The sequence below is a fragment of the Parambassis ranga genome, chromosome 7 (genome assembly GCF_900634625.1).
Source record: "Parambassis ranga chromosome 7, fParRan2.1, whole genome shotgun sequence".
Taxonomy (NCBI): domain Eukaryota; kingdom Metazoa; phylum Chordata; class Actinopteri; family Ambassidae; genus Parambassis; species Parambassis ranga.
The window spans coordinates 11,436,649-11,461,584 of record NC_041028.1 but is presented as its reverse complement, the minus strand read 5'-3'; the positions used below and the strand labels follow the sequence as shown (position 1 = coordinate 11,461,584).

General features: G+C 41.5%; 2 protein-coding genes across 9 annotated transcripts in view; one reads left to right on the top strand and one right to left on the bottom strand.

Annotated features, from left to right (window-relative positions):
- prdm16 (PR domain containing 16) overlaps positions 1-19,764 on the top strand; it is a 144,145-nt gene extending 124,381 nt beyond the window's left edge. Inside the window, exons 1-13 of one of the 8 annotated variants that reach the window (XM_028409082.1) lie at positions 1,592-1,931; positions 3,049-3,151; positions 6,733-6,934; positions 7,033-7,198; positions 7,324-7,477; positions 7,814-9,479; positions 9,619-9,706; positions 11,311-11,483; positions 11,569-11,646; positions 11,948-12,117; positions 12,770-12,941; positions 15,182-15,433; positions 16,461-19,764. In XM_028409082.1, coding sequence (XP_028264883.1) covers positions 1,824-1,931; positions 3,049-3,151; positions 6,733-6,934; positions 7,033-7,198; positions 7,324-7,477; positions 7,814-9,479; positions 9,619-9,706; positions 11,311-11,483; positions 11,569-11,646; positions 11,948-12,117; positions 12,770-12,941; positions 15,182-15,433; positions 16,461-16,473 — 3,345 coding nt within the window. In that variant the 5' untranslated portion in view covers positions 1,592-1,823 and the 3' untranslated portion in view covers positions 16,474-19,764. Of the gene's footprint in view, positions 1-1,591; positions 1,932-3,048; positions 3,152-6,732; positions 6,935-7,032; positions 7,199-7,323; positions 7,478-7,813; positions 9,480-9,618; positions 9,707-11,310; positions 11,484-11,568; positions 11,647-11,947; positions 12,118-12,769; positions 12,942-15,181; positions 15,434-16,460 lie in introns of those variants that run through there. The other 7 variants (XM_028409076.1, XM_028409077.1, XM_028409081.1 and 4 more) reach the window with 7 other exon arrangements.
- Positions 19,765-21,104: 1,340 nt separating this feature from the next.
- LOC114438897 (uncharacterized) lies at positions 21,105-23,159 on the bottom strand. Its single transcript, XM_028410547.1, has 5 exons — positions 22,872-23,159; positions 22,703-22,786; positions 22,479-22,562; positions 22,270-22,401; positions 21,105-21,582 (listed from the first exon to the last, which is right to left on the bottom strand). The coding sequence occupies exons 1-5, from the start codon at positions 23,122-23,124 to the stop codon at positions 21,299-21,301; spliced, it is 837 nt and encodes a 278-aa protein (XP_028266348.1). The 5' UTR covers positions 23,125-23,159; the 3' UTR covers positions 21,105-21,298.
- Positions 23,160-24,936: the final 1,777 nt, after the last annotated feature.

Genomic DNA, 24,936 nt, shown 5'->3' with positions numbered 1-24,936 from the left:
ATGTTCTGGATACAGTTTCTGTAGGTGTTTTTCTAATGTGTGTGTGTGTGTGTGTGCTTTATGTGGGCATCTCCACACTCTCCACTCTTTTGTTAGTCAATACTCACACAGTCACACATATTCCCAGCAGCTGTCCCAGCAACAAAGCTCACTTAATGCAGCTACAGTTTAATACAAATGCAGTATTTAGGACACCTTAAATGATGTCTGAACAAAACAAGACAAAGCCACATTTTCCCATGTGTATGAGTGACAACGTGTGTGTGTGTGTGTCTACTCAAATTAAATAGTTCATATTCATTTGGAATGCCAAACAGAGCTTCTAAGGCCAAGTTGCATCTTGTGATTGAAATGGCTGTGAGTGCAATGAATGGTGTGTGTGTGTGTGTGTGTGTGTGTGTGTGTGTGTGTGTAGTTGATGGGGCTTTAAAGAGAAGATGAACCTTGTCCACCTTCTTGTCAACCCTTCATCTTTTGTATTTTGGAGTGGAGCCCTTTCCGACGCTGCTTGATCTGCCCTTCTACCCCCAGATGGATCCATCAAATCATGGGGACTGTTGTGTGTGGGTGTATGAGTGTGTGTATGAGAGAGAGTGTGTGTGTGTGTGAGACCACAGTAGGGGATTATTGCAGGCCCTACGGCTGGCATTGATCGATGAGGCATCTGTCTCCTGAGCACTGGACGGAGATGTGAAGAGGTCAGGACAGGTCTGAGTGTGCAGGCCTTACTGTAGAACACAAACACACAGATTTTAAAAAATTCAAACGCTGCAGATATACAAATATTAATTAGAAATGTAATTAAAAATTAATTATTAAATGGCTTTATTTATCAATAAGAAAAAGGAAGTACATATTTTCTGTTAATAGGTTGATGTATAATCTTGTCAAGAAGCGAAGGTGTGCCATTAATATCACAAATTAAACTATTTTATAGATTGATTTTTATAGATGGAGGATGAATAAAGAAAGCCTTTTGTTACACACAAAAATGTGAAGCATTTACACTGCAGAGCCCTTCATCATGTTTCCCTTCAATACCCATATCATTTTTTTTGTTTAATACAATTAAAATGATGGAATAATATTAAACAATAATAGTAATAATTTATATCTTTTTAAAATGACAGTTTGATTATTTAAATGTAAAATAATATATACATTTTTATTTTGTCAATTCTTTCATTTTTGACGTTTTCGTACAAACTACTTTCTGTTAATATATATTCTAAATAATGCCTTTATTACACCACAAAAATAATAATAATAATTCGTAACAAAGGTAGGCCCTAACCATGTTTTCTCGCTGTATCGATGTGAGTGTGTGTCCGTGCTGTGGTTGTGAGTGTGTGATAGAGTGACTGATAGAGTGAGTGCAAGTCTGTCAGGCTGCTTTATCCATTATTTACATCAATAATAGATTTATCAAGCGACCAAAGCGGCTGCTGGGTTTGGAGATGCGGGGAGGGGTCTGCGCCGCAGATCCCTCAATCCTTTTGGCTAGAGATAAGACGAGGAGGAGTGGCCGACGGGTAACCGAGAGAGCACCAAGGGGCAATAGGGAATCACTAATGAGAGAGAGAGAGTCAGAAAGAGAGACAGAGAGGGAGAGAGAGAGGGAGAGAGAGACTCATCATCATCATCATCAAAGACGCGCTCACTGACTAGATTAGAGAGTAGCCCAGCAGCGCGTCGGGCTTCATCCAGCCGGAGGGAACGAGCGTCAGCGATCCTCCGCAGCGCTCCTGGCCGTCCCGCGATCGCCTCTCCACGTCCGTCCCTGTCCGCCTCAGCGCCCGGCTCCCTCCCTGGTCGAAAGTACTATGGGTTGTGTCGCCAATTCCACCGGGACTGAAGTACTACTGCAGCTGGAGGCTCTCCGCAGCGCCGCGCAACTTTCTCAACTCCTCCGTCTCACCGAGAAAAGAAAGGTCAGGTCCAAAAATATAGAGAGGCTGCGCAGCGGCCAATTGTTGTAAATACGACGCAATAATAATAATAATAATAATAATAATAATAATAATAATAATGATAATGATAGCCGGATTATGCGGTGTTTTCTTTGATTTTCGACCTTTGTCCCTTCTCCCTGCTCTAAACTGCTCTCAGTCTTAGAAGTTACTTTCACCAGCCTGTGTGTGTGTCTGTGTGTGTGTGTGTGTGTGTGTGAAAGAGTGCAGCCTCCTCCACCAGTCTTGTTGTTGTGACAATTTTCACTTGGTGCAGAGCGCCCCCACGTGTCCATAGATCGCGTCTCATTCAGCACTCAGCGGGCGAAGACGTGGTGGTTGTTCGCGTTTTGTTTATCGGAATGCACAAAGCTGTGATATTTTATAGAGAAAATATAATCATGATGTTGTTGAATGGGTTTGATTTAAATGCGCTTTATGAACGCAGTATCACGGATTCTGCGGAGACTCTTAATTAGGAGGCCTCGGCTCTGTCTCTGTATGGCCTCGAATTTTGCCTCTGTCTTTATTGTGGCAACAAAACAAAAGTGAAATTTATGTCCGATTGCGCACATTAACTTCAATTAAATGATAATTTTGTGCGCGGATAAAGACCTGCCTTTTCCAGGCTTGCTGCAGCTGTTGACTAGATTATTAAACACACACACACACACAGCAGCTCAGCTCACTGAGCACTTTTCCTTTTTTTGGCATTTGCATTGTCTGGATTTCCTATGCATATTTTTATCAATGTTTTGAGGCAAATGTATTTTTGATGCATTTAACTTATTTGTAAGGAAAATAGGTGTGTGTATTCTACATACTTATTGTTTGTTTATTTCACACAGTAAATGTTTTATTGTTCAGATTTTCGATAGGAATTTATTTTTGATTATTTATTATTAAAAAATAAAGTGTGTTTCCATAATATTCTACAATCTTGTCGGGCCTCTTTTAGAAACTCATCGTGTGTCTTTATAACTAATTATCAGAGGTGGGCATTAAGATATTTACCATCGGCCTGTGGGGATCCAGACTTATTCATTCCATCATGAGCAGAAGTTAAAGTCTCCCTCTTTCTGTCACTCTCTCTTCTCAGATTTATTATAAAGCTGTCCGGGACATTGAAGCAGGGGAGGAGCTTTTAGTGTATATGAAGGACGGTATTTTCCCTGAGGGATCCATGGCACCCAACCTACAAGGTAAGATTAATGCGCGTCATTAGCGCACATTTTAAACAAACTCCAACCTGCATCCTGGGCTGCTTCGCGGCCAACACACTCCATTACTGGGGGGAAAGAAACCATCTCTCCCTCCAAGATTTTTTTTCCTCCTCCTCAAGAAATGTCAATTATTCGAACCATAAATTTCCAGGATGGAATTAAACCCCGCATTAAAGCGCATGTTTGAAGGCCGTTTTGGACTTGTCATTTAAAATAGGCTCGCCAGTAACGAAGGATACATTTGATATGAATTGTATGCTTCACAATGCTGCAGTGTAATAGGCCTGTGTGCCTGAAATACTGCATTAGTGCGTCAATTGGCACTTGTCATATTCCATCCAATGTGAGCAGAAATTTTCTGTTAACGGAAAGCTGAGATCAAACAGAAATTACTCGCTAGCCATGCATATTATTAAGAACACATTATAAAGAAAAGAAAGCGGTCTTAAAACAGAGCATGGAGAGGACATGGCTTTTATTTAAGTCGGATGGAACGAGGCCATCAGGACGAGCCGACACTTTACACCCAGCAGGAGACGTCACTCCGACATAATCAATGAGATAGCAAAATTAATATATATTTTTTTAAAACCTTGAGTAAATTAGGAACTCACATTTAATATTTGAACAGGTTTCCTGTATAATCAACGAATTGTACATTTTTTATTGTTTATCCAGATACTTGAAGAAATAACAGCGAAACAAAAACAGAAAACAAACTAACAAAATAATAAAAAGATATAGAAAATTACTGAATTTGACCCCAACGATTGTTCTATCTATCTATCTATCTATCTATCTATCTATCTATCTATCTATCTATCTATCTATCTATCTATCTATCTATCTATCTGTTTTAGTCTTTGCCTTGTTGAGACGCCTGTAAACTGGCTCAAAGAGCTCATGTGTGTTTTTTTAGCGCTCTCATTCTCCCCTCTCCTCTCTGACTGAGTAACCTGACTCACTGTGCCCGCTACACTTCAACCGTGCCTGTTTACGTCAGTGTGAATATGTCCAATATGTTATCTCACAATCTAACTTGGACAGCTGTTCGCTGTGGATTCAGGTTTTTCTTTCAAACTTCACTAAAGCGGAAAAGGGTCCGTAGTTCCGCTGCATTTCTCAAAACATCTTGGACTTATTGTGGTAAAGTGTCGTTGTCAGGTAACATTGTTTTGTTGTGTTTCCAGTCTTTCTGGAACCAAGGATGAAAAAAAGGTTACTGTTACCTGTCAGTGGTGATAAAATGGTGGAGGGTGAACAAGATGTTCGTGAGATGTGCTGCAGTCCCCCCCCTCCATGATGCACAGGTTACGCACAGATCTCCATGCCAAAAGAGCAGGAGGAAACAGGAGCCCAGCGCAAGCTTGATTATTGAAAAGAAGCAGATTGGCACATTGTAGGAGTGTGTCAAAGATGGAGCAGACTCACAAATGATTTGCTCAGTTCACATGCGTGTGTGTGCACAGTTGTAGGGAGGCAGACAGAGAAAATTCCACCTGCCAAAGTGTGTGTGTCAGAGCCAAAGTATTTGGCTTTGTGTGTTGGTGTGAGGAGAGAAAGGCAGACAGAAAAATAACATTACATCTGGTCTGCTGTTTGAAGATGCTTATTTGTGATAGAGAGAGAAACGGAAATAAAGAGTGGACGAAGAGAGACAACATCCACCTGTGGGGATGATGGTGTCTGTTTTGTGTTCTTGTCTCCATGCGTGTGTGAGAGAGAGAGAGAGAGAGAAAGGTAGTTGGGCTGAGCAGGAGCTTGGCAGTGCAGCCTGGCTTTCTGTGCCTGGCTTATCGGAGAAGGAATTTGAAGTAGAGGACTTGAGGAGTCCCCTGAGACCTCACCCATGCTCCCAGATTAGCTGCTAAACTGCACATAATTGTGCCTCCCTTCGTCTCCCAGAGAGCTATTAGTCTCCACTTTATAACCCCCCCAACCCACCCTACCCCATCCGCCCAGGCCAGACTAACTCAGGCACACTGATACACACATGTAAGCACCTTTGTTTGTATGCATCAGAACATTTAGTCACACCTGAGCATTCATTTTACCTTGTATTCCTCAACACGCTTTTTAAATGTATTTTTCACAAAGGTTTTCCACTCTTATAATTGGCAGACAGAATTATCTGAGTGTTCGAATGTTTGACAGTTACTCTCACTGTAAAATGTATGAAAAATGAAATCTGATGAAATACATGCACACATTGTTGTCAAAGTGAGCTAGTTAGTTTAGTATTTGAGCTCAGTGTAATGGTCCATTGACCAGAAGGTCATTTATCCTTCTCCCCAAGGTTAGACACATTGATGTTGCCACACTAATGCCCTTTTAATGTGTCCAAGAAGTTCCAGCTGGATAAACGGTCGCATGCAGTAGAAAACAGGTGAGCCATGCACTGTAAGTCATTTTGGATAAACGCATTTAGTGCAACTTGATGTGATGGATGGGCGTGCATGGCGTGCTTGGACACCTGGGTGGGGGGGGGTGGCCGACTCAAGTGCTGGCTACGTGGGTCATAGCATAGAGGGTATGGCAGGCTGGTGTTGAAATCACCATGGGGTTGGCGCCACTGTGGCCCTGCTTTACCTCTGTTCCTCATGGCTCGTTTTCGAAAATGTTCACAGAAACACAGGCACACTCACACATACTCACTGCACACAGTTTATGCACAAAAACACTCTACTGGGCTTTCCCCTGATCTGTTGAACTTGGCATCTGACTCAGGAACTTGCTATTGAAAAAGCTAGGCCGAGTTTTATGCATTTGACCTTGGTGGTGAGAAGTATTGTAAAGGTTATCAACATGGAAGGGGAAGACCAACCCCTATTGTTTCCCCTGTGTGCTATTACACCTACAGTCTAGAGCGAACACTTGCTTTTAACATGTAATTAACTGCGTTAATGAAGGCTACATTTCACTGCTAATTGATTTCCATTTTATGTGAATGTCAATTGTAGGATTGTTGCTTTTTCTACCATTTGTAATGGTCTATTTATCTGTAATTAAAAGTAGGAATATATTTTCCTACATGCAGCCAAAATCAACAGTTTTAATAGTTTTTTACAGAATTGGTTTTACAAACAGCTAAGAGGAATTAGTAAAAACTAGCAGAATGCAAAATATGAGTGTGTATATTTACTTTGTGCGCAGCCAAGTCAGTATTGTCTTGACTCTGATAAAATGTTATTTTTGTTGGCACACATTAAAAGCCAGTGCACAATTAAATGTCAGCCACAGTGGGAGGTCTGTTGTTCTGCGTAAAAAAAATATTTTTGTCCCTCTTCAAAAATCTGTAATGGGTTTATGCAAAACAAAATTAGATCATGTTTGACATTTGCACTTCACTGTATTTCTGTGCAGAGACACAGACACGTGCAGTAAGATATTCTTGTGTCCTGTTTTATGCATATTTTGTAAAATAATAAAAAATTCTACTTTACTGTTGAAAAGATTATTCAAAATTGTGCAATACAGCCTTTTTATGTGCCAGATATCAACCTATCACACGTAAATATTTGATTAATATTGAACATCAGAATCTGTGTGTGTTTGTACAGACGAGCACATGTACCGCTGTGAAGACTGTGATGAGCTCTTCTCCTCAACAATTGAGCTGCGGCGGCATCAGAAGTATTCTTGCTCCAGTGCTGGTTCTATCTTTGACACGCTGAGAGATGACTTCAAACAAGAACGTGAGGACAGTGACGAGCCCGTCCACGAGTGTAAAGACTGTGAGAAGAGCTTCCCAAATGAGTACAGGTACACAGACTCATTATTTTCCACAGGACAACATGCAGCCCACCTCTTCAGTGTGCGTGTTTTGAGTTCACTGATGAACTTGTGTTTTCTTTATCAAGTTTGGGTCAACACATGATCGTCCATACAGAGGAGAGGGAGTACAAATGTGACCAGTGTCCAAAAGCCTTCAACTGGAAGTCCAACCTCATCCGTCACCAGATGTCACACGACAGTGGCAAGCGCTTTGAGTGTGAAAACTGTGATAAGGTACAGCATACCCGGCACGTAAGTTGTGCACAGGACACACCAGTTTTGTTATGTAGGATTCATATGGTTACTGGACACGTAGTGATTCTGAAAGTATTGATTCTGAAAGTTAAATATGGCATATTTTGTTATTTACATTTCAGGTGTTCACAGATCCCAGCAATCTGCAGCGCCACATCCGCTCACAGCACGTGGGGGCACGAGCTCACACATGTCCTGAGTGTGGTAAGACCTTTGCCACCTCGTCAGGCCTCAAACAGCATAAGCACATCCACAGCAGTGTCAAACCTTTTAGCTGTAAGTAAGATCTTTGGAAGTTAATGGTCAACATGTTCATAACACTTCATTTGATTACTATTTGTAGCTTCCTTTATTCCTCCCCTACACCGCAGTCACTTTTTGTTACCATGTACCAAATACACAGGTCCAGGGGTTATATTTGTATTACTATTATTATACTTTGTCAAACTTAGAACAGCACATCACATAGTTTAAATGTGTTTGCTAATGTAGCACTAGTGATCAAACATGCTACGATTTTTAGTACTGTTTCAACATTTTCTGTTTGGATGTCAGTGTTGCTGTGGATTTGGTATACAGAGTTAGAGACAGTGTTAAATCTGGTTTAACCAGGCCCTGATGGGCTGCATCTTTCTGCTCCCCTAGGTGAGGTATGCCACAAATCCTACACCCAGTTCTCAAACCTCTGCCGCCACAAGCGTATGCATGCTGACTGCCGCACTCAGATCAAATGTAAGGACTGTGGACAGTTGTTCAGCACTACCTCCTCCCTCAACAAGCACCGTCGCTTCTGTGAGGGAAAAAACCATTACGGCTCTCCTGCAGGGATGTTCAACCCCGGCATCCCCATGAGCTCCAGCCCCATCATGGCTAAGGCCAAGTCCCACCATGGACACCTTCCAGGTCTGAACCAGTCAGGTTTAGGCTTTACTGACTACTTTCCTTCTCGACCTCATCCTGGCTTGCCCTTCTCCCCGGGACCCCATGGCTTCCCGTCTCTCCCTCCTGGTTTCCCAGGCATCTTCCCACCATCACTGTATCCACGACCACCTTTATTACCAGCCAGTCCGTTATTAAAGAACCCACTGGGTGGCAGCAGTCAGGAGGTCAAGTTGCCTCGGAGTCCTCTAGATGTCCCTCCACTGTCTCTGGTCAGTTCCACAAACAGCAATGGGGTTAACAGTTTGAGTCAGGCAGAAGACAAAGAGAAAGAGAACAAACTGGATTTGTCCTCTAGCGGTGAAGCAAAGCCAAAATCTAAGATGGCAGAAATGTCAGATGGTAGTGACCTTGAAGACGTGAATACCACAAGTGGGACGGATTTGGACACCACCACTGGTACTGCTTCAGGTGATGGCTCTGACTTGGAGAGTGAAGGCGAGAGTGAACGGGAGCGCAGTGGTAAACGAAGGAAGCCATCTAGCACTGTATCAGGTCCAGAAGCTAACCAGTTAGAAGACACAAACAGTGCACTGACATCAGCCATGTCTAGTTCAGGGAACCTCTGTATTGACCGTCCATTTCTTGCTTCTGCATCATCTCAGCACTCCTTTTTCCCTCCACCTGATGAACAAGCCCTCCCAGCGACCACCACAAATGCCAACGCAGCTACCACTGATTCCATCAAAGCCATCGCTTCAATTGCTGAGAAATATTTTGGGCCAGGTTTGATTGGACTTCATCCGGAGAAGAAGATGGGCCCGTTGCCCTACCATTCCATGTTTCCCTTCCAGTTCCTGCCTAACTTTCCCAACTCACTCTATCCCTTCAGTCCTGATCGAGTCAATCCTGGCATGTTCTATAAGGCAGAGCCTAAGTCACCCCGTGAACAACTGCACAAGATGGTTTCTAGTTCTCCAGGAGTTCCTGCTCCTACAGCAGAGTCACCGTTTGATCTCACAACAAAACCCAAGGAGGCCAAGTTAGCTCCTTCAACCCCAACAAATCCTTCAAACCCCAACAGTACTGGGAGCAGTAGTGGACCTCTAGCAATATCTAGCAGTGAAGAACAGCCACTGGACCTCAGCATTGGCAGTCGGAGCCGAGGCGGTCATAATGGAGTTCCAGCTGAGCCACAAAACCGCAAGAACCACATGTATGGAGTTGGAAAGGGGGTCTCCATCAAGGATGAAATCGCATCTGCTTTTCCACACCCCCATTCCCAGTCGTTGCACCAATCCTCCATCACCCAGCACCAGCAGCCGCAGGCACAGCCACACCAGCCACCACCCCTGCACTATGCCAAGCCTTCGGCATTCTTCATGGACCCCATATACAGGTATTTCAGCCACGATTAGACCAGGATCTACCATGTAAATACATCTAGATTTGTGTGTACTTACTGAAGAAGGTAAAGATCGATATTAAGTGTGATCTCTGACCTTGGTATGTAACCCTCTGCCTTGTTGTCGGTCCAGCAGGGTGGAGAAGAGGAAGCTACTTGACCCTGTTGGAGCTCTGAAGGAGAAATTCCTCAGGCCCTCGGCACCACTCTTCCATCCGCAGGTAAAATTACAGTGCATATACTTTTAAAATCAAGAAAGGCACGTGGTGTAACCTAAGATAGAAACTGTAAATACGCTTTAAACAAAAAGTACAGCAAGGGAATACCAAACAGGGAATTGACCTCCAGGTATTGCACACCATCTGATTATTCCCAGATTGTATTGACTATTATTTTCAAACTCTGTATTATGTGAAAATACCTCATTCCTGCCTCCCACGCTGCTGCAACCTGAATTGATAGGGCCCTGTGCGCCATCATTCCACAGTGTTGATGTTATTTTCTCAAGGGTTCTGTATGATTTCTTCCTTTGTTTATTGAATGGCGCCTGTGTACCTCGTCAGTTCTACCTTTTTTCAGAAGACACAGTCTGTTATCGCAGCCCCTTTGATAATCAGTTACATTGTTTGACTGTCCCCAGACCTTCCCCACCTTTACAAATCTTGATTACATGCAATGATAGTATTAATGAAAGAGAGAATAATAACCTTTTGAATTGTAACAAGCTGCCTCTCTTGGCCATGCTAATCTCTGTTGTGGCATTGTTTTATGTACTAGGAGCCCACAGGCCAGCTAATAACTCAGTCCCCTCCAAGTTTTTTTTCTTCTCCGAGGCTGGCTGGCTGGTTAGATAATAGCACCGTGTCCATCAAGGACATCCTGTGTTTGTGTCCAGGAGAATAGGGGGCTCTCGTTGGGGAAACGGTTTAATCTGACCTGAAAATCTGCGTCCTCTATCAACCATGACTTTGCAATACACACATCTGGTGCACATGCAGACAGATAAATGTACCACTCGTACTTGCATACATTATGTGTAGTTATGGCTGTAACATTTGCGAGCACCCCTTCTCATTATGTCCTCTTTATGGTTTCATCAATCAATGAAAAAAACATTGTATTAATTATATTTAAATTCCCTTAGCATCATCTCATAATCAATCAGTATTCCTGGTGATTAAAAAAAAGTTTTCCCATGTAAAAACGTCTCATATCAGAGGATCTCAGCTGTGATCCTCCCAATCATCCAAACACAATGCCACCTAATTCAGTCTCATGACGGAATTACCCCTCTCCCCCCGCACCGGTTCTCAGACTGCGAATAAACACATCGAGACGTAGTGTCTGTCCCTGTGTCTCTCCCATCCCGTATTCACTAAAAAAGGAAGGATGTAAGCTGTTTTTGGCAAATAAACTCCTACATAACTACCCCCCTTTGTTCACGAGCTTCAGGGGGAAAGGAAGCAGCTATCAGTTGGGGGTATCACAAACTATATTGTACTGCTCCAATTGAGGATCTTGAATGCCTCATTTAGCCGTTTCGCCTGCCTGAAACAGCAGCTCTGGCAGAAGCAGGTAAGAGATAGAAAACAAAGCATAAGAGGGGGGCATTGGTGAATGTGTTATAGGTCAAGGAGGTGACTTGCCTTTAACACAAACAACAAGGCTAGCTTCTGATATACTGTTTCCTCAAAGCTTCCGCTCTCTGTCTCATTCTCTCACTACCTATTTCGTGACATTGTGTCTTTGTTCACACACATACACTATAGTACAAATACAAACAGTAATTAAAAAAAAAAAAAAAACATTTTCTGTCTCCTTCTAGATGTCAGCCATGGAGAATATGACAGAAAAACTGGAGAGCTTTGGCGCTCTAAAACTTGATGCGCCGCCCAATTCGCTGCAACACTCAGCCCATCCACTGTTCAACTTCCGCTCACCTCCACCCTCCCTCTCAGACGCCATCCTTCGCAAAGGCAAGGAACGCTATGCTTGCAGGTGAGTGCAGTGTGTTGATTTCAGTATTCATCAGATGCTTGCTTTGACAATACTCAACCAGTCTAACTGGCCACTCTTTTTCTAGGTACTGTGGGAAAATCTTCCCTCGTTCAGCAAACCTCACCAGACATTTGCGGACACACACAGGGGAACAACCCTACAGGTATGTTATTCTAATTCAGTTTAATCTGTAAACAGCCTGTTCATGTTTTAGATGTATTTCCTTTTAGTCAGCTGGTCTTACCCTCTTATGTGAAACTGTTCTGTTTTAATTTTGTAACATTAAGTAAGTTATCCGTTTTATTTTAAACAATGGCAAATATGAGAAAATCTGTTGAATATTAAGTGGTTCTTGGCCACCTCAGCAGGAAGACAATCAGTCTTTATTCACAGGACAGCCCCTGCTCCCGCTCCTGCTCTTTCAGCACTCAGTAACTGTGAATTCTTCTGTTCTCCATTGGTAGGTGTAAATACTGTGACCGCTCCTTCAGCATCTCATCCAATCTTCAACGCCATGTCCGCAATATCCATAACAAGGAGAAACCCTTCAAGTGTCACCTGTGCAACCGCTGCTTTGGTCAGCAAACCAACCTCGACCGCCATCTCAAGAAGCATGAGCATGAAAACATTCCTGGTCAGTTTGAAACATCTATGGCTGCTTTCTCTGAGAAAAGTGAAGTTGTGTGAACTGAACTATGCTTATTAAACAGGGAGTGTTTCGTTAATGGGCTGCATAATGAATGGCTAAACGTTTATCCGCTTGGAAAATTTTAAATCACCACCTCAATAAATGTTACGTTTAAAGTGGGAAAATCATTTGATTAAAGGATTCACACCTGCTTTTCCTCCTGCATTTCCAATTTCCATTGTGATGTGAGTAACTTAACAAGAGGCCATTCATGAATAAGATGCCTGTGGCAGATGTTTTGTTTTATGCTGTAGCCTTGAACCTCATTCCCAAGTCAATGAAAGTATACAAAACATTTTCAATAAAAACAACAGATACAGACAAAATGCCAACATGTGCCACACTGACTCTTTCAGGCAGTATATTAAGAATATATTGTGTTTCATCAAAATGTTAATACACCCCAACACTATTAAGAAGCACAAACAATCAATTTTGTGTAATAAACCATGGCTTTCCCTAAAACACCCATACAAAGCAATAATTGTTTGAAAAATACCTATAATGACTAACATTCTGCCTCGTGTATGTATGTCTGATGGTCATCAAACTTATCATGCCTGTCTGTGTGTGCACATCTGCACGCTTTCCCCAACAGTGAGCCAACAGTCCGGGATGCTTTCCAACTTAGGAACCACCATCGCCTCGCCAAACTCCGAGCCAGACAATCATGCACTTTTAGATGAGAAGGAGGATTCATACTTCTCAGAAATACGCAACTTCATTTCCAACAGTGAGATGAACCAGGCCTCCAGCTCCACGGATAAGAGGTAGGACAAAGCCACACTCGCACAGATCACATTCACATTATGATTTCTGCATTCAGTGAGTTGTGCATTGGGTTAAGTATTAAGTTAAGCTAAAAAATGTGTACTGAACATGTAAAAATACAGAAAGACGCATAAAAACAACTAAATTAAAATAAACAGCTGCATATGTAGGTCTCTTACCCCTTTCCCTCTAATCAACAGCATGCAATCACTTGGTGCACAGTGCTCTCTAGTGGCTTGAACATGCTTGACAGTCACCATCAAACCTACTGTTGATGTGTATACTACACACAAGAGGGACTTACAAGAAGCAACTATCAGTTCAATCAAAATCTTTTTCTTTTCATATATTATATTTTTTATATATATTATTTTTTACCACCATGCAGGACTGCAGTTGTTGATGGGCACAGTTTGAAACTCTAATTACTCTGCTTATAAGTAATAGTAGCAGGAGTATTCATTCACCAGCCTGGCCAGTCGATGAAAGGGTCAGCTTCCTGCTTTAAGTCCTGAAATCCTTTCAGTGTGAAGCTTCAGAGGTTTCAGGCAAGAAGAGAGCATTGGAAAATAAAAAAAGAGGATGAAATGTTTTTTTTCTCTTTCAATCAGTGGTTTACCCTCCTTCCTCCACTCCATACACTCTTCATCTCTCCCTCTCATTCGTGATGTGAATTCCTTTCTGGTAGTCTCACTTTCTGTCTGCCTCTTCCTCCATCATCCCCCCTTCCTCTTGTCAACACACATTATGGCCAGCAGACCCAGTGGCAATTTAGCCCCTCTGCCATCTGGGATCAATACTGAGCCTCATCCACAACAAGCTGGCCTGACATTTTAATATCTGTAATTCAGACTAAGTGTTATGCTTTCTGTCCTCCCACCAGACAGCCCGCTGTTTATTCTCCCTCAGAGTGACTGAAGTCAAACAGTGAACACAAACACACATTCATGGATGACTATCTGTAATCACTCCTAACCGCCCTCGCAACATAGTTTCTCCCCCTTCAGAACTCCTTTTTCAGCAACATAGCCAGTCAAAATAAAAGTCTCTGGTAACTTGTGTTTTCACATGAAGATTTGACCTATCTCCAAGCCTGGGATGCTGAGACAGCACTGCGGGTCTGAGAGGGGAAGTTTCAGACAACAAAAGTTAGGGGAGATAGATGTACACAGATATTATCTGCACTGCAGTGTTAGCGGTGTCTGTCTCCTCTGGACCATAATCTCAGGCCATGCTTTCATGGCTTTATGGTTTGGATAAAACTACAGTTGGAGCTGGTTCCTCATCTGGGACTGGGTTACAATGGCTGGCAGTTTGGACCCTGAAGGGGGGGGGGGACTCAGGTTGAGGAATTTATCTAGGAGATCCACTGATGATTGAGCTCTTCCCCCATCCACCCCGTACCCATACCCCCCGCCTGCTAACACAAACACTCAACTGACGTGTTTAGACTAAATGACAAAACCCAGGGCCCCCTATGTCAGAGCTTCACTTCTTCCTCTGTTTGCAGGCATGGACTTTTTCCCCGCCAACCAGCACTGCAATTTGATTATGGTGATATTTAATCTAGATTGAAAGAGAAGAACTTTTTCCCCCCGTAAAGTCCCTCTACCCACATTCACCCACCCACTCTGTGTGACCCAATCCTGTCCCTGTGCACCCCTTCCCAGAGGTAATCCTGTCTGATTTGATAAATGTCCACTGTGTGGCAAAAAAATGGAAGGGGTAAATTTGCCATCCCAAAGGAAATGATATCATGAGCCATGACATCGTGGTCTGGGAGTGATGGAGGGAAGCGGGGGGTTGTTGGGGTGCAGGCTGGAAAATGTACAGATGGCAGGTCATAATGGTAGTGTGCTGATAGCCTGTTTGCAGCCGAGCCATCGTCTTCCTTCAGTCGCACAAACTATGTTCAGAGTCTAAAGGGGTGGAGAGGACCCAGTCTGAGGCAGAAACATCTCCTGCTCTGTTTGTAAGGAGCCGGCAAATTAATCATCTGCAGACCATTTGAAAAGTGCTGCAGGCAGACTGTCAACACCCATGTTGTTTGTGTGGACAGTGGAGTCAGACTGTGCGTGCTGTCATCAGATTATTTATGTTTCTCTCTCTGCTCGTGATGAGTCATGCTTTTAGATGATTAGGAAATGTAACAGACATCCAGCTTTAGACTGGACATTAAGCTACACTACCCGTGTTTTAGATGATTTTCTTCCTGCTTTGACCTTTGATCCCTTTGCAGGTCGGACCAGCCTGAAGAGGACCGCCCACCAAGCCACAGTTTGTCCAACTCCAAGCTAGGGCTCCAGGGGCTGGAGGAGGAGGAGGAGGAAGTGGAGGGAGATGACGAGGAGGAAGAGGAAGGCAGCTTGACTGAAAAGTCCCATGATGAGGCTCCAGAGTCCCCGTCTCCTGTTACAACAGGGGTATATGAGGAGGATGAGGAAGAGGAAGAGACGGCTCCATTAGCTATGAGCTACGAACACACTCGCAGGTATTCATTAAGTTAGCTTGAGTTAAACAGGGCTCATGAATGCTGGAATCTACCCTAAACAAACACTGTAAATATTGCCCATTACTTTTTACTTTGATTAATTCAACTACTGCAAATACTAACCAACAATAAACAAATAGAGAGGAAGCATTCAGGTGCTCATGAAAGTCAGACATTTAGCTTTTTTACAGCTTTTCTCCTGCTCTCCCTCTGCTCTGTTGTCTTTATTAATCAAAGCTCTGCTCTTCTCTTCCCCTCACATTCTTTTTCTTGACTTCTTCCATTACTCTTTCTCTCCTTAATGACATTAACTCTCCGTCTGTCTGATTTCTGTTTATTTCGATTTATTTACCTGCCATCTTCCATCCTTAACCTTTCCTCTGGCCCTGTTTCTGCCTTCCATCCATGCCTTGGTGTGCAGGTGTATAGAGGAGGAAGGCTCTCTTTTGGACCTAGAGGGTCTGCCCAGCTTTCCCAAGAGCCTGGATGGTTTACGTAAAGCAGCCAGTGACGAGCAACCCTTTGATGTTAAAGACATATTTAACACCTCGCTAGAGTCTGAGGCATTGAAAGAGACATTGTACAGGCAGGCTAAAACCCAGGTATGTGGCTGGATTGCAGAAGACCATTAAAAGAGGGAAGAAAGACCTGTTATTCTAATTCTGAGGAAGACAAGAGACAGGAGGAAGGGCAAAATACATCCAGAGATAACGAATCTATTTTCAGGAGCTCAAACTGTAATGAAACATTCCCTGACCTTTCCTGTCCTTTCCTCTTCTTACTTAATATACTAACATACTGCACACAAACTGCTGTTACGTTGTGTCTTCTCTAGTTAGTCTCATCATCTCATTCATATATATTGTAGATGTAATTACATCTCTAGAAATATAGCAACAATGTTATGTCTAAAAAAAAACTGAAGTGGTCGGACAGCTTTATTGCCTAAGATCTACATACTGTACAAACATTGATCTTTGAGTATTTCCTTTTCGTGTAATTAAAATTCACCTCTCTTTTTCTGCAGGCTTATGCAATGATGCTGTCTCTCTCAGAGAACAACCCTTTGCACGCTCCTTCCCAGAACTCTCTGGACGCTTGGCTGAGCATGGGAGGTGGACCGTCTGAGACGAGCAGCTTTCACCCACTCAACCATATCTAGGCGAGAGAGAGAGAGAGAGAGAGAGAGAGAAGGTGGGAGGAAGAGTTGGAGAAACATTAGTTTCACACATGGATAGAAACAAGACACTGAGTGGACATGAGCAATGGGAAGACATGAAGACTGGGGAGGAATTCATTGTCACATACATTCAAGATATGAGATATTCAAGAATGAGTTTGTATGGATGTGTGTGTGTCTGTGTGTATCTCTGTGTGTGTGTGTGTGTGAGAGAGAAGAGGGGAAGATTGTCCCTATAGGTGAGGTTGCAAGACTCTGTCAAAGAGAAAGCACTGCTAAGCTCCTGTTGATGTGAAGGACATGATGAATGCTTCTCAAAAGCATTGAAACTCTGCATTACTCTGCTCCTCCCCCAAGTGCACACGGCTCATGGCAGCATCACAGGGACCCTGTGTAAGGCTCTCCTAAAGACAACTAATGACTGACACGTCTCTAAAGTCTGTGTACACCTCTTACTGCAAACATTGCAGCACTGCGTTGGCACTGCATGTCCACCAGGTGGCACTGTTTCACCAGGAACACAGTGGGCGTGTGCACGTTTTTAACTCCAGGTTTTTTCTGCCAATCATGGGTGACTCATTCACTGATCTTGTTTCAGTTTTAACAGCAGAATCAAAAATAGCACCACAATAAATGTTACTTAAGGAATTGACAGATCCAGTAGACTGTTGATTTTATGATTGATTACACAGAGAATGATGTTCAAATGTATTTTTAATGAGTTATCTGGGCCACTAGCCATTTTAATTGGTCACTCAATTTGATCTTGTTGAAATCATGTTTAAAAAAAAAAGAAGAAAAAAATGAGGAAAGTCTTTCTCTGCTTGTTTATTTCATCATCATTTGTTAATTTTATTTACTTTCTTTCCTCTTAGATACCACAGTATTGTTTCTTTGTAGGCACCACCGTGCTGAAATGTTAATATCATTATTTTAGAGAAGGACCAAAATTGTATGATATTCTCATATGATGTACAAAATAACCTAGTTGTTCATAACAAGAGTGGTATGTGCCAAATAACCCATAGAAAATGTTTTGTTCTCTGACAATCATTTCATTTCCAAGGGGCTTGCATTTTTTTTTCTGTCTTACTACGCGCTTATATATTTGATTTCAGAAGTGTGTGTATGTATTTATTTTTTGGTTGTTTTGTCATGACTGGAGGAGTGAAAATGAAGAAGTCATTTTATCCCTCTCTCTCTCTTTTTTTTGCTGAAGGAATGATCGCCTATCGGAACTATCGCAGGAGATTCAGAATCTCTGGTTTTGGTGGGTTTGTGTGCCAAAATGGAAAGAACTCATGAAATTAATTGTTTTTATTTATAGTGAAGTATAGCTGTAGTTAGGTTTAGATTCTATTTGGCATTGAAATGTCCTGCAGTGTTTAGTCTTATTTTGTTTCCTTGTTTCAATTCAAACCATTTTTACCCAGTATGGTGAATGTGTCTTGTTCAAATTGGTTCAACTATTATTTGGTGGGGAGGAGGGGGAGGGAGAGGGGTAGGGGGTAGGGGAGTGGACAGATTTCACTATGAATGTCATAAAAGGGCATTACATAGTCACACTATTGATTCAAATTCTGCAACATCAAGCTCCCTTTAACCTCTGTTTGGCACTCAGTACATGTAGTATAACGTCACATTTACATGAACATGATATAATCACAGATTATGCACGAAGAAAAGGCCAGGACTCATGAACCTAAAAGAGAATAGTGGGCTGTGCCACAGATAGTGTTAAAACATTTTAATTGGACATCATAATTCTGCTGGTTGGCCCATCTAAACATGTCACATGGGTGGGGAAAAGAGAAAAGCTTGATCATTTCTTAACTTTATATTCCCTCTTCTTCTTCTGAGAACAGACTCATTCCATGTGGTCTACAAGGTGTGCCGTGGAGGGCATGGGTATTTTACTGTAGATGGCTGCAGGATGGGGACAGAACATTGTTGATCACTGTTCGTCCTGCCGTTCTGAGGCTTTATAGAACCAGGCCTGATGCTGTATATTCAAACTAGCACTTAAACCATATGGGTCCAAGCCATAAATTGATCAGGCTTAGGTCTATTAGATACACTTTCAGACTTTCAGTAGCTGGGCAGGTTCTGTTCAACAATAGAGAGATAAGGATAACAGAAGCACTGTAATTTTTTCTTCACGACAGCAGGTGGTAGTGTGATGCTGGGACTGCTGCATCATCTCATTTTTCTAAAGACAGAAGTCTTTTTATGATTCTACTGAATGAGATTCCATTCATGGTAAACACATTGTTTTCCAGCTTGTGGTTACAAAATGTAAAGACTTGGGGCACTACGTTTTTAGGCTGACTGTATGTAGTAATTCATGTCATGGACTACTGTAATAAGTACGCGCTGTGTAAAGCAAAGGAATTGATGGCATTGAAGAATTCCATTTTGCCACCTTCAGAAAGTATTCTGGCAGATGGTCACTGAAATATGTTTCAACATTATAGAACATGGTTGCTGTTTGCCCCCATTACAGGAGAAAGTAAAAAATATACATTGTTTCTTTTTAACTGTATAGTATTTTAAAGAATGAAAAACAAATGGTGCATTTTGTCTGAAGAAAAAAAAATCATTGAAAATATGGGTTTAAATGGATGGTGCTTGTTTTGTTTAAATCTGAGTTGTATATCACCTCTGTTATGTTTATTGAAAACAAACAAAAAAAAAGGTTATTGTGCATGACGTGTTTAGCAGTCATAATGATGTCCATTTGTGAAATGTGTATCAAATCAAAAAAAAGAGGAAAAAAAAGACAAGAAAAAAAAATAATGAATCCGTAGATGCACTTATTGTACATGTGGTTAGGTTAGTAGGTTTGACTTCAAGTTCTGACTGCCTCACAGATGTTTGGGCAGGTGGTTCTGAAAGACATAGAAAAGACATGTGGGAGAAGACATAATGAAAAACAATAAAGGATTGTAGAATAATATTGAACAATTCTGAAATTGCAGTTCTTTTGATGCTTGTGATTATTGCAGATGTACTTTAGAGAAATTTCATTGAGAAGATATGACTCTGATGTTAATTCTGTAGAATAGCAATGTATACCAAATGTAATCTTTCCAATGCTATGAAGAATTTATACATGAAATTGATATGCAATAAAACCTGTGTGCTTTTTAAATGTGACGTCCCCACGTATTTGTCAAGTCAAATGATCAGATAAACAAAGTTTAATATTTTTTATTAGGAACCAGAAGGCGTCTTATCATGCAAAATATGTGAGTGTCAACTTTTTAAATCTGAAGTGTTGCTGCTTTTAATTGTCATTTCAGGAAATTTGGGTCTTTCTACTAAAGTTTTTAAAGAGATGATATATAGATATAGATATAGAGCAAATATGTGAAATCTTATTGCAACAATCCTCATAGAATAGAATAGAATAGAATAGAATAGAATAGAAATCCTTTATTTATCCTAAGCTGGGAAACTTTGCAAAATTTCATGTTAGTGTTTAGAGAAAGGCTATAAAAATGATGGTATTATATAATTGAGGTATGTATGAAGTGGTATTATTAATGATTTATGAACACATTTATATTATTTTAGATTTGAATTTGCAAATCTGATGAATATATCCCCACACAGAAGGTTTCTTAGTTCATGTTTCATTACACAACTCTTCCAGAGCCAAGGTGATTACTTGAAATGTCTGTTTTTCTTGTATGTAGGCACCAGTCTCTGTCAACGTTTGTGAGAGGAGCAGACACAGGTGCAGGACGCAGAGCGGTTCAAAGTTAAAGAGTCTTTTATTTACAGGCCAGGAGGGCAAAACAATACAAAACTAAAAATCACACTTGCGTGGCAAAACTAAGAAAACCCGGCACATGGCGAAAAAAGGCGAGAACAAAAACAAAGCATCAACAAGGCTTCTATCTGGAGCACGGTGAGGTCAGGCAGAAGTACATGGCATGGAAGGCGAGGATCTAGGCGTGGCATGGCATGGCATGGCATGGATGAGACATGGAACGAAACAAACCCTACAACAGACGGGACGAACTAGCAAAGACAGAGGGGAAGACACAGACTATATACAAAGGGACCAGGGACGACAACGAGGCACAGGTGACACACAGGGGGGCAGGGCAGGTAATCAACAAGGAGGGAAAACACAGGAAGTAAAACACAAGACAATACAGAGGGAGGACAGGACTACCAAAGTAAAACAGGAAACACAAGACAAGGCTAGACAACTAAACACAAACCCAGGGAAACAAAACACCAGGACTACAGGAAAAATAACAATAACCAAACACAGATTAAACTAAAAACCCAAAACAAGGAAAACTAAACCATAAATAAACACCAGGTTGTGACAGTCTCGAGTCTTTTCTGTTGACAAGAAGACATTTTATTTTCAATCAGAATGTGTCCTGTTCACAAGGTACATAAAAAAGTTCACAGAATCCAAGAGAACATGACAATAATATAATACATCTATATCATGATTGTAACTGAGGTCCCCCTATATGTCAACATGTTAGCCTAGATACTTACAACAACAACAAAAGAAATGGTTTAACAGGTAAATACATCTGGCATTTAATGGGGAATCTCCATCTCATAATGTGATGATAACATTTCTAAGGAAGATTAAACAAATCTAAACATGTAAAGAAACAGACTGTGAGGGTGACAGATGAAGCACTCTTCAGCGTCTACATGGTGAAAAGGAGGTGACCGCTGAAGGTGGTATGGCGGTTTCCATTATCAAACATTCTGGTGTTAATCCATTGACGCAAAAACACAGTGTCGCCCACCTCTAGCAGCAGTGTGATACCATTAGCAGCACTCACAAAGGAGTTTTGCTGGTGTTCATACGCAATAAAGAAATGCTGTCCATTCTTGACCAAGACAGCCCCTGTAGCATGATTGGGATGTCCATGTGCAGCTATGTAGAACTCAAAGTGGTACGCTCCTCTCACTGGTGCTATGAACAAACCTGTGGGACATTTGTTGTTTGTTAGAAAAGGAGATTTGACAGATTGTGTCACCACAGACATTACATGTCCACATACTGTACAAATTCACTGTTATGTTGATAATAATCAGCACATGTTGGATGAGGTTGACTAGAATGCAGGACAACAATAAATACTGACATTAAAGGTAGGGTAGGAGATTTTGAATACTCAGTGAGAGTCAGCCAGATTTCAAAAGTAAACACACGCCCCTTTCTCTCGGAGCTCACCCCGAAGCCACGCCTCCCAATCACATGGACGCGCATTACCTGAAGACGAGCTGCGGTCTGTGACTTCGGCCATCATGCACGTACCTCTCTGGTGCGCGCAGAGCAGGAAGAGAGTGACAACCAGCCAATACTCCGCACAGGGTCCACCCAGAGGATTGGCTGATGTTTTTTAGCGTTTTATAGCTTCCATAGATGATTAATATTCTACGTTTTAATGTGAAACTGCCGAACTAATTGGTTGCTATCGGATTGTAAAGAGAAGTTACACTAATTTAACAAAATGTGCATCAGTATGAAATCTCCTACTCTACCTTTAACAAACAGCAGGAGAGTGCCAGCTGTCTCTGTTGCCTTAAAATACAAACCTCACTGTCATTTCCCCATGAGGACGTGCTGCAAATTAACACACTGGTTATCTTAAATTGTGAATTTGAGTACCTGTATCTGGCTTGTAGGCATTTCCGATATTTGTAAGTACATTTCTGAAGATCAGTTGGGTGTGTGTGTTATATGGTCCAAGGGTTGCTGAACCAGAAGCTAAGAGGGACGCTGAGAAGGCCACTTGTTTGGCTGAGAGAGACAGAAACATAAACATGATTCATGTGACAGTGATGTGAGCGTGGCAACAATGAGCCTTTTTCTCAAACCTCTTCCTTCTCGCTTCAGATCCTCCACCTGGCTTTCTGTGCTGTTTGTCTGGGCTTTAATGATGACGAGCTCTCCTGCATGCGCTGAAATGAATGTGAAATAATCCAGTTTGAAATATTATTGATGATCACTTATTTTCTGTGGATTGGTTGTAATAAATACAAAGAATGAATTGTCTCTAATATTTGATTTGAATATATATATCTGTCAATGTTTCACTCACTCTGAGCCTGTTTGGTGAGTTTGTCCAAATCAGCCTTTTGTGCCTCCAAAGTGCTGCTTTGTTCTCTTAACTTTACTGCTTGTGCTGAAGAAAACAAACAACACAACAGTCAGACATTTTCTTTGTGAACATCCCAATGCTTCAGAGCTTTACAAATGTGTTACTGTACCTTGATTCTCTTCCTTCAAGTACCTCATCTCCACCTTCAGTACAGCCAGGGAAGCGCTCATCTCTCTCAGCACAGCCTGGATGTCTTCAGGATGTGTTTGCAGCTGGCACGAGGCATTAGGTTGTTTCCTCTGCTGGGATGCAGCTTGACTCAAAGTTTGAATAACCTCATTATCAGACTCTGGTTGAAGCTGGCCAGTAGAGAAACAGCAGGTTAGCAACAACAATGACAAACACTTCATTGTCATCTCCATTATCAAAGGCTGTGCGGCTGATTATTGTGGTCTGTGTGCCCGTGTCCTGGCTATAACTGCCAGACTCCTTTAAGCCAAGGAGTGTCAGATTAATCATTAATCAACCAAACTGTTCTATCAGTTCTATCAATCACAGAAAGGAGATAATATCTGAGACTTTGACTTGTGTTAAAAAAAACAAAACACAGAAAACATGTCTACTACAACAACAACGACTTTTTCACAAAAGGTTAGATTTACTTGAAGTTTAATATATGTAACGTTGTGATGGACATCCAAATTATTTTGAGCAGCAAGGGCAAACAGTCAGAATAAAAGTCTCAATAACCAAACCTAGGCTTTGAGTTAGGAAAGCAAGTCAGTGTCTCTCCACATAAAAAAACCGCTGTCAACATATGACCTTCTAGTAGCACTGAACATTTATGGGGGCACCATGATAATAAAAAAGCAAACTGTCAGATTGTGGTGAGATAAATGAATAATGACTCTGTTTTGGAGTCCATGGGAGTTAACGTGCACACCATCAAGGACCGGGGCAATAACAGGTGACTAACAAAGGGCATGTTCTCCTCTCCTGTAAAATGATCAATGACAACCTATGAATATCAAAATCATATAAAATAAAGTTCTCCACTGACTAATCAGTAAGTGCAGCAACAGAACATTTAATAAAGAGTCTAAGTGTTTAAATGTGTACCTGACCTGTCACTAATAATTCTTTAGTGTGTGAACTCAACTACATTTTCCTAATCTTCAAAGGTGTGTTAACAGGTAGATGACAATGTGTTAAATATCACAAACATGACTTCAACTAATTTTGAGACAGTAATAAACACTCAGGCACTCTGTAGAGGCCTTAATCACTTTTGCCAGGTAAATGTAGTTTCTGAGGTGAATTGACAATTTAAAGGTGTGTTGACAGATGTAAATGGGCAGGTTGGATTATAATCTGTTACATATCATAAATAAGAATTAATTCAATTAATGTTGAGGCAGAAGTAACAACTCAGACACTGTAGAGGCCTTAATCACTTGATGCAGATAGAGAATGTAGTTTATGAGATGTATTTACCCTTTAAATGTCAAAGAGGAAAGAAACACTTTGTGAAACCTGAGTTTCAACCTGATAAATTAAGTAGTAAGTACAAAAAACAGGCAGAATAAAATTCTCAAGATCAAAACCTTAAGCTTTGAGTTAGGAAAGCAATTCACTCAAAAACTCAACATATGACCTTCTAGTAGTGACCTCAACTGCACTGAACATTTATGGGGGCACTATGAGAATAAACCCAAACTGTCAGCTTGTGGTGAGATAAATGAATAATTCACTCTGTTTTGGAGTCCATGGGAGTTCACGTGCACACCATCATAAAGACAAGGACCGGGACAATAACAGGTGACTAACAAAGGGCATGTTCTCCTTTTCCCTCCTCAATAAATATTGAGTAAAATTGATCAATGACAATCTATGAAGAAACATCAAAATCATTTAAAGTAAAGTTCTCCACTGACTAATCAGTAAGTGCAGTAACAGAACATTCAATGAAGAGTCTAAGTTTTTAAATGTTTTGCCTCAGACCTGACCTGTCACTAGTAATGTGTTAGTGTGTGAACTCGTCTGTGACCATCTGAGTGTCATCATAAAGACAATGCACATAACTTACAGAATATAACGGTTGGATATTGGTGTATTGATTTATGTGTGAACTGATCCACTGTGAACAAAAACTGGTTAATGGAGGGATGATCTGAGGAACCCTGTCCCCGCCCAGCCTGAGGCGTCAGATGGTTGCAGGAAGTGGAAGGAGGGAG